The following is a 14,140-nucleotide window of genomic DNA, read 5'->3' as shown; positions in this document are numbered from 1 at the left end:
TTGCATCTATACACAGAGCTATGTAATTACCACACAAAATTATTCTCCAAAAATCACTGGCCTGTAAAAAAAAAATGTTTTATAGAAACGATGGTTTGACAAATGAACCATCACAAAAAAAGAGTACCTCATTTAAAAATTCTATGCGGGAGGGGGGCTGTGTGAGGGGAGTTGTCTACAGAGCTTTAAAGGGTGCGGGTCTGTGGAGCCTACGGTGAGTCGTCTCCAAGGCGTCATGTGTGGAGGGGGGCATCGCCAGGGCCTCGTGGCGGGCAGAGGGCTTGGTCCTCGGAGCCAGTCAGTGTACAGGGGGCAGCTCCTGCCTGAGGGGCCCACATGGGCATGGGGCCTGTTGCATGTCACCCCTGTTGGGAGACATGGTATCTCCTAGTGTTTTCTTGGTCACATGGGGAACCATGTGACCAACATAATAAACAGAACAAGCCGCTTCCGGTTCGTCAGTCTGTGATTCTGACTCTGATGTTGGTCTCTGTGTGCACCCTGCTGGTGCGGCACTGTGTGGAGGAGGCCCCGGGACGTGGCCCTCCACGAGGTTGGCGCCCCTGCTGGGCAATGCCGCCCTCTCTGTTGCCTAGCCATGTGATCATGGCTGGATGGTACAACCCCAGCATGGGTGCCCCCAAAGCCGGGGCGGCCGTGTGCTGGATGCCCCCAGCCACGTGGGTTGCTCCAGTGCCCAGGAGCGAGTGGGGTGATCCCCCACTCCTTTGTCCGCTGCGTGACCGCAGCTCGGATGGTTCGCGTCGGGTGCCCCCAGCACTCACAGGGGCCCGCACCGGCCCATGCCCCATCTTGCTCTCTACCCCCTTTGCTCAGTCTTACTTGCGCTCGGTCTGCCTTATTTAACTGTCTACGCCCACCCTGATCTCTGTGTCTAGGGGTCGAAGTTAGGACGCGGTACGTCACTTCCTGTATGGAGGACATTACTTTTTTAAGCGCCTCGGGTGCCTCTCCTGGCAGTGCACGCTGTTCGGCTTCTGATTTACAGCTCTGGTTTCTGTGCCACTGCAATGCTGCCCAACCTTCTGTTTTCAGAAGATGTAATAATGGGACAACAAATGTTATGTTTGCCCTTCCTGGCTGAAGGAGGCACTGTGGGTGTGTTCGCAGAAATTCGTGTTTGCCTTCCAAAGCTCTGAATACATCACCCTTTCAGACGATTATAATATTGTGGTGTCAGAATGTGACGGCATTCTCTAAGAACGTAACGTAAGAACGTGTGAACCCTTCACCCAGCTAGTAACCCATAGTGTCGCATTTCCTGTTTTTCATTGCATACAGCGTGTGACGGGCTACATTCCGCATGCTGTCGTTCATTTCACACGGCTGTGAGCTATTCCATCTGTGTGAGTGAACTAGAATTACTGCTGCTGGATCAGGTGTCGTTTATAGAGCAATAAGAGTGGGCCTCGCTTTTGGAAATGCGTAAACCATCCCTACATTCAGCGAAGTCGTTGCCCCGCCCATTTGCGCAGATCCACCCCGCACCCAAATCAAGTATAACGAGCATTGGCAGCTCCAGTAGTTATGGCGTGTGTGGCTGTCCATTGCAGTTTGCGTTTATGGTCATCAGGCGGCCAAGTTGGAGTGGGGGGAGTGGGGGGAGGGTGGGGGAGTCGGAGAGAGACAAGGTTTCAGCTCAAAGCCTTCGGTGAGTCATGGAAAAAACGAAACCCATCCCCGAGGCTCGGTTCCACGTGTCGGCAGGCTGCATGCGGAGGCCACCCACTCGCCTCGTGACCCCGCAGGCTTTCCTGCAGGGTCACCAAGCAGCCGAACTCCTAGGGAGCTGCCTGCGAGGATGGACTGCACGGCAAAGTGCATAGTAGGAACTGAACGCCTGCTTACCTGTAGTTTGGTTAAATGGGATTGAAGCTCCTTTGACATGATCAGATTGCATACAATAGACGTGTGTGTGTGTTTTTTAAAAAAAAAACATTTATTTTTTATTTATTTTGGTTGGCTAAATTAACCTTTCAAAACAAATTTCTATATAACACTTTAAATTCTAAATCATATCATATAACGCATCAAGAAGAGACTAAAAGAAACAGCATGAAAATATAAAATCAACATAAAAGTAGCTTGTCAAACTTAATTCAGAGCATTAGCCACATATAAACTAATACCTAAACATATAAAATCTAGCAGTCCAAAGTAAAATAATCTTAAGTGACTGTGTTATTTTTAAATACACTGTAATCAACTCGATTAATACAAAATCAATCTATGGACAATACTAAGCTTAACAATTGCATTGTGGCTATTCTTATTGAAATGTTAGAAGTGGCAAATAGTTCATCCACAATTCATCATCTGAGCGTGTCAAGTAATGTGTTTGAGTTAACTTGTGTAAAACAGTTATCCTTTGCTTCCTCAACGCAACACACACAATTAGTCGATGTTTTAATGTCGATTCCATTCCCGCAATTTTACAGAATCGACAATACGATGCATCACGTTGGATTAGTCCCCTTCTCAATAAGATTTGATTGGTTGGCCATAAATTCATACGAAATCTTAGAATTTGACTTCTAAGTGTATTTGACGGACACTTCAATACATAGTCAGCTGATTGACGACATTTTTTATGACCAAAAGAAAGTCTATCAAAATCTTTTAGCAATAAGCATTTCTGTTGGGTGTGATGCCAATCAAGTTGGTATAATTTAAGTTTAGCTCTCGTTGGAAATTTTTTTATACCTTTTCCTTGGAGCCTTCGGTTTTACCTCCTGTTTTCATCTTCAGCCTTCTGAGCTCACCCTTTAAGTGGGAAATGATTGGAGCCCCGTATAGAAGGCTTGAAGGGAACCAATGACGGATGCTGTGTGCATAGGGTGGCCAACTTTGTGAGATCCTTTTGCAGGACACAAGGCGGTGATGGCGTCACAGCGTCATTCACCGGGCAGAATCAATGCATTGCACCCACAGTTGCTGACGTGACAGGCCTCCAGGCCTGTCACGTCAGCAGCTGCGGGTGCAATGAAATAGGACTTTGGTTCACAGATTAGATGGCACTTGCCAGCCACTGTTATTCCAACTTGCGGGAAATGTATGTATATGACCCCCTCCCCGCTCCTATTATAGTCTGTGAGACAGCGGCCTGCAGCGGCCGGCCCCAGCCCCCAGCATGCCTAATTGTGGCTCCTGACTTGCTTTGTTCGAGAGCAAGTCGGCACAACCTGCGTCCCTCAGAGCTACTCTGCAAACTGCGGGACACAGTCCCCAATTACGGGACAACATCGCAAATGACGGGACAGTTGGCCACCCTATGTGTGCAGAGTCTTTAGGAAACACTGTGCCCTGAGAAATACCAAGATGATGGAACCCTTCTGTTTCTGGTCAATCCTCTACCAAGCCACTCTGACGTCTAATTCCACCCCTTGCTCTGTCTTCCTGCTTCAGTCTCCAGTCATGCACACACTGTTGTAAACCTCCCTGTGTCCTCAGCAGGCTCTATTTTGAAGCTCTTTCCCATCCCCACCCGTATTTCCTGATTCCTTGGGAACGTGCCAAATCATCCCTAGGGAGAACGAAAAGGACTTGTAGTCTGCACCCAAATGAATTGTCTCGGTTGAAACTCGAACCCAAACAGTGGATACTCAAAGCCCCTCCCATTGAGGGGTCACTGAAACTAAGCTAACATGGATACTACATGAGAAGGCCTTTGGCTATAAAATTGTGTAAACCCAAGAGCCGCCATGTCAAACCAGACATGGCCTACATGTGTTTATTATCCTCTGCCACCAGATTCTGGGTTCATACAATATTGCACGTTTAAAACTGCTGCTATTCCCATTTTTTTGCACACAAAAAAGCCAATGTGAAAATTAGAATAATGTCAGATCTATACAACTAGAAATTCTTTGGGGGCATCTTCATGACATAGTCCTGAATGCTCCTCCCCGTTCACAATGAGTACTTCTGCCACTTCGTACATGCTTTTATATGCAGAATCGGCTCCACCCCTTCAAATTGTGAAGCCCTATTGCAGCTACACATGCTGCTGGCCAATTGTCTTGTATGTGGATGTTGGTAAGTTAAATAATGCATCCAATAGCCGGTAGGCCCACCTGGGTACAAACCCATCAAAACCAGTTTGTAAAACACAGCGCTGTCTGATACTGAGACTGTTTTAGCAGATCTGACTTTCATGGCATAATCCGTTAACAAGAGCTCCTAAAATGTAAACAAATCTGGGCGATTTCCCCTAGCAGATGGAACTCCATGACCTCACAGAGCCATGCGTCAGTGGTGCCGTTGGGGATTATATTCACCGGCCCGTCTGTGTACAGTACTGAGACTGTCCCTTAAGAAGAACACCCTGACCCTATCGGGCGAAGCTCTCCCTAGGAGGCCGGTGGTACGCCGCCTATCTAATAGGGATAGTTCTCTAACCTGATCACTTTGTAAGTGCCACAGAGGTGGAATAATACCCAGCTGTTCACCTTGTGTCTCCCTCTAGGGAACAGAGCTGTCGCCTTGTTCGCACCTGCGGACTACTGATCGAGTGAAGCCCATCATAGAAAAAATGTAGGTCCTGAAGATGACCCGCACTAAAGTGGTCATCGAAACCAGTCGACCATAAGTTCATGAGTTTTCTCATATTCATAGGATAAAGTTTGAACACCCTATACTCACTGCATGTATTAGATAGGCTCCAAGCCACTAGGCTTTCCCTTTGAGGTTTTTTATGTTTTAAAGATTCCAGAACAAGGTCTGATGTGTGAAAGGCCCCTACCCAGTTGGTGATTAAACATGTACAAAAATTGCAGGTAGTAGGAGTCTCTGGTAACACACAGATGAGATCAGCTCTAATGTTCACTGTCTCACTTGTTTTTGGTCTTTTTATTTAATTCAATAGGTATACGTGTATATTTGCTGACGAGGGAGAGTTCTCTCGCTATCCCTATTAGATAGGCGGCGTACCACCGGCCTTCTAGGGAGAGCTTTGCCCGACAGGGTCGGGTGTTCTGCTTAGTAGGGACAGTCTGAATGTGTTTGGGGTATCAGATATGAGTACTACCTCTTTGCGAATACTTCTCCAAGTTCCGTTTTTATGTGTTATAACATTGAACAGGAATGCAACACTAACCGATACGGTTTACAGGTAAGCCCTCAGTGTTTTTTGTGTACAGCACTGTGCAGCACGTTAGGGACACCATCAGTCTTTGCATTTGCAAAGAACCCAAATATTTTTAGATTTGCAAATGCAAACAGTACATTTGCATTAAGGTGTGATTGAAAATACTCGCTCCTCCATGATGCAAATACATTTTTTTCTGGTTGGATTACTTTTCAAGGTGGTGCCCTAGCACAGTCTATGGGCGCGATGCCAAAGGAAAACTGCCAACAAAAGGAAAACTTGACGCTAACGCTGCCCCTGGCCGACACCAATGCCAGAAAACCAGTAGTTCTGGTTTCACAGTTCTACGGCTGTCGTTGACCCATCTCGCTGCCTCAGCTTTCTTTGTGCTGCGCATTCTCGCTGCCTCATGATGCTGCGTCCCGATCACCCTGTATCTGCTCCTGAGGAACAATTAGGTTAGATGGCTAGAGCAGAGGGTGGTAATGAGCGCAGGAGTCAGTCGCCCGTGGCCCTGGCACATGCCACAAATGAAGTATGGTGCAGTAGGCGAGCAGTTTCATGTTGCCTCTGTCAGGATGTTCTCTCCATTGCCCAGGTTTTACCTTGCAGTGTTCTTGCTGTCGTTTGCACTCTGATGACGTCTGTGATCTCATTCGCACACAGGCCCCTTTGGTGAGGTTGGAGCCAACCCTGTGCCGTCACTAGCTAGCGAAAGTAGAGTCTGCTACGGAGGTCAACCACAAAGTTCTCACCTACGTATTGACCATAAAAGGCTTAAACTCTGTTTGCCCCTGGATTGATAGGTGGATGAACTTTGTGGTTGAATATGCTCCTGTATATGGGCGTGTTGTGGCTGATTGTCTGTTAGTTTTCTTTGCCATCTTTTCAGGCAGATTGTAGTTAGGAAGGTATGCAAATTGCCAGTGTCGTGCACGCCATTGACACAACTGAGTGAGTGGTTTTGGCATGTGATAAGGATGTGGAATGGACCGGTTTGCACAAGCGTCTGTGTGAAGAATGGTAGCCTATTGCCCAAGCGCTTGAAGGAAGGGGTAGGCCACATGTCTGGTCTTACCGGTTGAGGGACCCAGGGACATTACTAGGGGTGACAGGCTCATACCAGCTGTATCTTTGAGGGGTCACTTAATATCATTAGCTCATGAGGGCCACCTCAAAATATCTCAAAAACTAATGTTTGTGTGAGTCCTATTGGTGGCGAGCAATGAACAGTGATGTGGAGGCCATCATTGAGGAATGCTTGCACTGTAGGTTGAGTGGCACAAGTCATAAGGTGTGTTCCAAACAACCGCTCTCCCCTGTGCCATTACCAGAGAAAGTGTGAAGCAAGTTGGCCATGGATATTGAGGCCATTTGGGGTTTTGTGAAGTAGAACCCAATGTTTGTTGGTCAGGGTGGACTATACGTCTAAATGGGCGTAGATGGCTGCTGCAAAGCCATTCACGACTAGCGAGGAAACAGAGCTCAAGACCAAGGTTTCTGATGGAAAAAGGGTTCCTGAAAGTATGGTTACCGACAATGGGGTTCAATTTCGTTCATCTGAGAAGAATGGTGCTCAATTGTGGTCCGAATCAAAAAATCAAAGAACACTTTGTGCAACCAGAGTTCTAACGATTTGTCGGCCTAATGGGTTCATTAAGGATGCCTTCCATTTAGCTTTGTATAATTTGGACTGAAAGATAATTGTATTTTGGTTTTCTTTTTCCCGAGGCCCTCAAGGCTTAGGCTTGCAGCCAATAGTTTGATGGGAAGCACTATTTTTACAATGATTGGGGAGGAAAGCAGGTTCTAAGTTGAACACAGTATGGTTTGGTGGTGTTGAGCCCGCGTGTGTGTATATGAAGGTGGTGGCAGAAAGAGTGAGGCAAAAACAGATGATGCCTGGGTTTCTGATGCCAGGCGTGTTGCCAAGTCATCCTTGTTGCAGGATGCTCATATGGCCAGGGTGCAGAACCCCAGGTTTGTGAAGAAGGGTTTACCAGTGTTCACGCTTCAGGGCGGAATGGTCAAAGTGGGTGCCGAGTATGTTCATTTGAAAGACGACGGTTCCACGTGGAATAACAGCCGGTTGTCTGTGCATGGTGAGCTGATGGAATACACAAACCTTTGTTGAAGTGGAAGACGCACATAAGCTGAAGGTGGCCTCTCCAGTTGGGGTGGTGCAAGGAGAAGCCGTAAGGTGGCCACCTGTTGAATGTGTGCAAGAGAGGGGGCGAGGTAGTTCCTGGATCAGTGTGCATCATTCCAGCAGGAACAGGACGCCCTCTGCGAGGTTTGACAGATTTTCTGTAATTGATACGTTGTATTAATCATGCGTGGGATGCCTATGGGGGCAGAAGATGAGGAGTTTGCTGGCGGTTTTGTTGCCTTTGTCAGGATATTTGCTCTTCATCACCTACGTTTGACATTGCCTTGTTTGTTGTCCTAGTTTACACTCTGCTGTGAGAGCTTTGTGATGTCATCAGCACCCATGCCCTTTTTGCTGTGGTGGGGGCTTTTTAGGTCCTCTGGCACCCAGTATTATGCTTCGATAATAGAAACTATTGGGGTCTTGGGTATATTGAAAAAACCTTTCCCAGGTATTTATACTCCAGCAAAGATAACATTATCAGGTGCACTCCCCTCTGTGCACGCAGACCACTCTAATCGGTTTCTTGTATCGTAGTGGTAGCTAAATCCTATATACATTCAGAACCAGGGAATTTTGTTTATACTAAATCCTGATAAAGGATTTAATTGTGCAGCATTTTTCACCTGGCTAAACTGCAGTGCACACCTCCCCAGGTAATTGCTTTTTTTGGCTTGTTTAACATAGCAACGCCACAGATAACACATACTTCTGTGTCCATTGATCCATAGATGTTTCATAGACTAGCTGTAGCCTGGGTTACAGATTCCGGTTGCCCTGTTAGAAATACTGCATTATGTGTGTTTTACATATAGACCCCACGTCAAATGTGGAAAATGGCATTGCCCAAATGTGTAATCGTGGACAAATCACACCTCCCTCTGTGCCTCGGTTCTTATATCTGGCTGAAATGAGAGCACCTGGAAACACGGGCGATAGATGCATCTAAAAAATCTGAAGATCGCTTATCATCACGTCCTGTGATGTCACTTGGGGTGGGGTCAAATGACATTACTTACTGTGATATAATTAGGGGGTCATGGGTTGTGTCACTGCCGCTACCCCTGGCATTTTGGTGAAATGACGTCCTTGCACCATGAAATCTATTTTGCCTGTGCCCCTCCGCCCCCTCCCTGGCATCAGTATGGCCTGGGCCACCTTAGTTTCCTGCTGTTTCTCCCTAGACCAAGGCTGATCACTTTTATCCAGCTCCTCTACTGCAGCAGGAATCGGCCATCCTGTCTTTATCTCCCACAACACTGGCACCAGTTGGACCCACCCCGTTCAAAATCTGCAACTCCCATTCCGAGTTGGATGTGCCTGGCTTTCGAGTCATTGTACCGGCAATAGACAACCTATACAGGCTTCTGGCGCTACATCTCCCCTCCACCCCACTGAAAATAAAACCTGCTTTCCAATGAGATGGGGGAGACGGGAGGGCATTCCAATAGGAGGAAAAACCCAATGATTTTATATAGTTATCAAGAGTGTGTACAATGCTTTTCTTTTGAACCGTCTGTATTCCTTCTAGCCATTTCCATGAGACCGAAGCCTCCACGCTCCTTTTTGTTTCCGCTCCAATCCTAATTGGTGCATTCCACATCTGTAATGCTGACTTTTCTCTCGACTTTTTTCCTGTCAGTCGCGTCGTACACCCTCTTCTGATCAAGCCACTTAGTCCACCCTTAGAAAGCCACCAAAGGGCCGCCTTAAGCAGTGTTGCTGTACATCCTTCGCCCCTATGGTGCCTGTCGGACGCTCTCAATGCTATCCCTATAACCTTTCTCAGTTGGTCAAATCCTCCTCCTACGTAGGTCCTTTAACACAACTCCTTAACCACATACCAACCGCAACACCCAACATGTAGCATACCGAAAACCTAATTGGCTGACTCTTCTCCAGCTCCTACTACCAGTGCTTCTTTATCCGTGGAGCCTATGCCCCTCGCGCTGTCATGTTGAGTCGTACCCAGCCCTGCCCCCATACATGTGCTGCCGCCCCCCCCTTGCTGAAAACCCTCTGCTATTGCCAACACCCCTCGCAACAAAGCAGGTGGCAGCAGAGTATGGCTCGCGACTCCAGCCAGCTTCTCAACTTCTCTACTTTGTTTTTTGTAACCCTCCAGGTTAATGAATAATTTTGAATGGCTTTTTATTGGAGGTGAATAGGCTACTAGTGTCCAATAAAATGCTATTTGAACCGTACTCGCTAACTTGGATGGCAATTCCATGGCGACGGCATCCAAATATTTGTGCTGTGAGGCCCACCAGAGCCGCGCAGTTTCCGATATATTAGCAGAGCTGTTTGTGTGTGTCCCGATTCTCGGCACAATTGGTGGCAAGTTGACAGCACTGCATCCTGCACAAATACTCTGCTCACCGACCCTAAGGTGGAACAAAGCAAGCCAGCGCCGGCTCAAGGTGCGATCAGGGGCGCCCTCGGGGGCAGCACTAAAGGGCGCTTTGCCTCCAGCTCAGTGTCATGTAAACTTTAGAGGTGAATCACATCGTGTTGGCGCGGCCCTTAAACACACTTTACAAGAAGAGCAGGGGGCTCGGTTCTGTTGTTCAGCTGATACCTGTTCTTGATGGGCATTATTGCGTGGGTTGGCGCGATTAGTGAAGGACCCAGGACTCCTCGCTGAGGCGTACCTGATGCGTCACCAATTGCGCCAAAAAACAGTGAAAAGATTATCACCCTGCTCTGCGTAACTCGTAAAGGAGACTGAACACGATAATCCTGATTTTCACGGAATAATGAGGGCGCTGGCAGACCTGGGGGGTCGGCACTTTAGTAAGTTATCCGACGCCAATTAACTGTGTCATTTTATTATGCTTGTCTGTTAGAAGGCAGAACGCATATTTTACAAGGTTGGACATACAGCAGGGCTGAGGGCTGTAGTGGAAGTGATGCGTGTTTTGTACTGGGAGTGGCTGGCGAAGGCCGTCGGCGACTGCTTGGCGTTTTTCATGATCGGTGTCCCGATTGCTTTGCGTCTTCTGGCCTAGGAATGTGGTCACTTAAGGGAGGCAAGAGTGTTTTGCTAGCATCTTAACACGTTGACCAAGTCATCCTGTATGTCTTTATGGTTTGATGGCTAAGAGCTGGGAACAAAAGGCAGACTTTGCAGAATGCAGGCTTGGGACCAGCAAGGCCAGTCTTTGGTTCCTGGCCCCTCTCCAGTGGCCTGTCCAGACTCTCTTTGCTGGGGTGGCCCAAGTGGGGCACTGGGGTGGCATGAAGTACGAGCGCGTGTGCGCGCGCGCCTACACAGACACACACGTCTGCATAGCATTCATTTACTATTTGTCTCCACTACCTATATCTACTTTAAACACAGGAATATAAGACACTATTGTTAGTTAGTAATTAAAGTGTAATGATCATAGTTTAGGATGATGGGGTGGAACCTGGTGTGGGCCAATCAGATTTCAGGGGTAGCTCGTGCTACCCCAGACCACTCCCTGGACACGCCACTGCCCCTTTCTGACTTTTTCAGGGGTTACCCTCCCCACCCCTACGCTGCGCGGCCCCCACCACCACTCTACTTACCTGCTGCGGGCAGCAGGTAGGTGGCGCATTGTGGATGGAAGAGCTGCTCCATGGGGTGATGACTGAAATCGAATTTCGGTCCAATACAAAAACCTTCCATTTAAAATCGAGTTTGGAATATATTCTGGGAACACCTTTCCCTGGGAGTGTAGCAATGTGTTGTACAATGCCCCCCCCACCTGAGTAGTGCGTGTGACTGGGCGACATCTGCATTTTCCATGTGTTCCCATACAGACCGATTGTAAATAGTATGGTTCCTACCCACCTTGGTGGGTTCGGGCTTCCTCCCCACTGTCTAGTTACTGGGAAGTATTTACACCCCTCCAGTCACCAGGCGCCACTGGTTCGAATGTGCCCTGCAGCAGACTGTGTATAGCCAGTAGGTCAGAGCTCCCAATACCGAAACAGAGGAGCTGCAGACCCACTTTCCCTTTTCCAGCCCACTCCCAAAGATAGAAAAAAATGCTCTTTCAGTGCGATGCACATAAAAAACAAAAAAGTGAAAACCTCTAAATTCAGAAAGGCGAATCAATATATAGAGTTTACAAACAACGGTATTCCTTTTAGCCTCACTGTGAAGTGACTGGTGAGGCGGCAAAGTCTAAAACTGTCTCCTTGTAGTTTCAAATGTCCTCCCAGCGTTGCAGGATACAGTCTGTCGTAGTAGAGGCAGCAGCTGCTTATTACAGTGGCATCACCGAGGGAGGCTGGAGGGGGGCTCGTGCACCCCCTCTGAAATCTTGGGCCCCCCTTTGTGCCCCCCCCCACCTAAGGCGAGCAGTGACTTTGTTCTCTGTTCGTGGTGTTATTTGTGACACTCACTGAGGCAAATGTCTGCAGATCACACAGCAAATATTCTCCTTTTGTCTCAAAGCGAGCAGTGATCTTGGTATGCATTCTGGCATCGGTATGCACATGAGCACGAGCCACTTAAACTGCTAATGATGGGCCATTAGAAACTGAACGGTTTTGTGCCTGCATTCTGATGGGAGTCGGTGCAGTGGGGTGTGGGCAGTTGGTCTGCACAAAAGCCTCTCTGCAGGAGTGCTTGTGACGTCACACATTACCTTTCTTAGCCCCCCCACTTTTGTCTGTGCCCCCCCTACTTTTGTCTTTCGCCCCTTCTGTGCCCCTCCTAAATTTGATTCCTGGCGACGCCACTGCTTATTGATGAAGTATTGCATTGTGGGTTATCATATATATATATATATATATATATATATATATATATATATATATATATATGTATATATATATATATATTTATGAATTTCGAGAAAAAGCAGCCTTGAAAACAGATACTGGACACGAGGCGCGCCGGCAAATGTGAAGTGACGTAATTAACATGGCTAGGACTGGACACTTGCTGTTTAAGTGCTTGGTGCTTTGAGAACGTGCATCCCTTTTGGTACACTGTTTCTTGTTTGCCAAAGCAAGTGATTGTAATTTGCTCGAAGCTCTCCCGCACTTGTATGTACATATGAAACTGCTAACGAGACCCTTTTTTCCTAAATTGGTTATTTTATTTGAATCTAGTGTGATGCTCAAAACACGAATTAAAGTTGCTCTTTTCAACTTAGTATTGTGTTCCTATGTAGCATGTGTCCCTGTATAACATTTCTTTTGAATTTGAGCAAAGTATTTCTTTGGAAATAATGATTGCATGTTCACACTTGCTTGTGACATTTACTTTTTGAATTGCTTTGGGATTAGTCCCACAGGAGTAAATCTGTGGTCACCTGTTGGAAACAACGGGAGTATTTTCTTTTCTTCCCCGCTTAAAGCCATTGCCGTGAGGTCAAGCTTGCAAAGTCTCACCCGCTGCAGTCGCTTGCAGGTGATGCATGGTAACCGCTCCACCAGGACTGCAGGCTCTAGAGCAGGTGACACGACATTGAAACAGAAGACTTCTCAAAACCTGCTCTGGTAAAACCAACCGTCCTTAGCGGGTCCCGCGAGCAGACCAGGATGCTAACAACAGGCACGTCAATAACGGGCCTGTTGTTAGCATCCTCCCCATTCCCATTGAGCCCTATGGGAGCTCAAATGGGGATGGACCTCCAAAGTCAGAATGGCCCGGTATTTCCCCATTCAAGGAACTCGGACCTGGTACCCGGTATTGGGGGTAGCCATGCCGCAAAAAGCAGCATGGCTACCTCCATAGTAGTAATGAGGCCCAATGGCTCCCTCTGCCATTACAGCCGAGCTAGCCAGATCAGAGCTGAGACTGTTAGATATGTGTAACCGAGGAGACCGATGTGCTCTCCTAGCCCAGAAATAAAATGTGTAACCAGAGGGATATCTCCGTTGTCTGGAGCTCTGAGATTTTCAGAACTTATAACCCCATGCACAGTCCGGCTGTCAATCTCTTTGTAAACATCTGGGCCTCTCTCACATCCCAAACAGGTGATTGCAGTGGTCATGGACCAGTTCACGGATCGCGACGTGTTCCGCGATGTGCTGGAGGCTGCAAGCCGGCGGCGGGTTCCAGTCTACATCATCTTGGACCAGGAGGGGGTGAAGCTGTTCTTAGAAATGTGCCAAGGAATGGACCTCAACAGCTACAAACTGAAGGTGAGGGGGTCACCCTGGAGGTACAGGAGGGAGCGAGGGTGGAAAGTTTTATTACAGTGGCGCCTCTAGAAAGGATGCACCTCAACCTACTCCCTACATGACAGCTATGAAACCAATACAGAACTACTGGGCAATAACCAGTGCATGATTCCCCATCCTTTCATCTCCTACTGTTTCCATAGAAACTGCAGGCATGATTGTTCTGCTGCATCGTCTCGCCCACTGGCTGCCAGATTGCCGCGGGAACCTGTCCTCCTGTGTCTGCTGCCATGGGTGCAACTCCAGTGACCTGGAACTATGTCCCCCCCTCCCCCTTACATCTAATGGAATGCACTGGGACCCGCCTGGTTCTACTGAAGAGGGTCTATGTTCTTTCCTTGCCTTTGAATACTAGGGCATCTCAATAACATTGTCCTGGGGCGCCGTGCTTCCCTTTTTACACGTAATTTGCTCAGCCTGTCCAAGGAGGCCTGGAGCTTTGCACTACCTGCTGTTTCATATCAGGACATATAATCACCCTGTCCCCAGGCACCGGGAGCTCTGCCCTCCACGCTATTTGGTACCAGGACATATTAACCGGAGCAGAATACAGAGCTCCAAGTGGGTTATAACTGGGCACAAACAGTCTTCACCCATTGACCTAAAGGGTTTATAGTCCTTCTATCGACAGTTAAAGCATCTAATGCCATACCATCTAAAAAAAAAAGCATCTGATGCATTAAAAAAAAAATGTACCCACAACCCCCCTTTTTTAACCT

The 14,140-nt window shown here is 47.7% G+C and overlaps 1 protein-coding gene across 1 annotated transcript in view; it reads left to right on the top strand.

Annotated features, from left to right (window-relative positions):
• Positions 1-14,140, top strand: part of FAM83F (family with sequence similarity 83 member F) — a 207,041-nt gene that overhangs the window by 102,961 nt on the left and 89,940 nt on the right. The window contains exon 2 of the mRNA XM_069652931.1: positions 13,215-13,382. Within this exon, the coding sequence (XP_069509032.1) occupies positions 13,215-13,382 (168 nt within the window). The remainder of the gene's footprint in view (positions 1-13,214; positions 13,383-14,140) is intronic.

Source organism: Ambystoma mexicanum, chromosome 3q (genome assembly GCF_040938575.1).
Source record: "Ambystoma mexicanum isolate Mex_15411 chromosome 3q, UKY_AmexF1_1, whole genome shotgun sequence".
Classification (NCBI taxonomy): Eukaryota; Metazoa; Chordata; class Amphibia; order Caudata; family Ambystomatidae; genus Ambystoma; species Ambystoma mexicanum.
The sequence above is the reverse complement of the archived record's forward strand: the minus strand, read 5'-3'. Positions and strand labels throughout refer to the sequence as shown.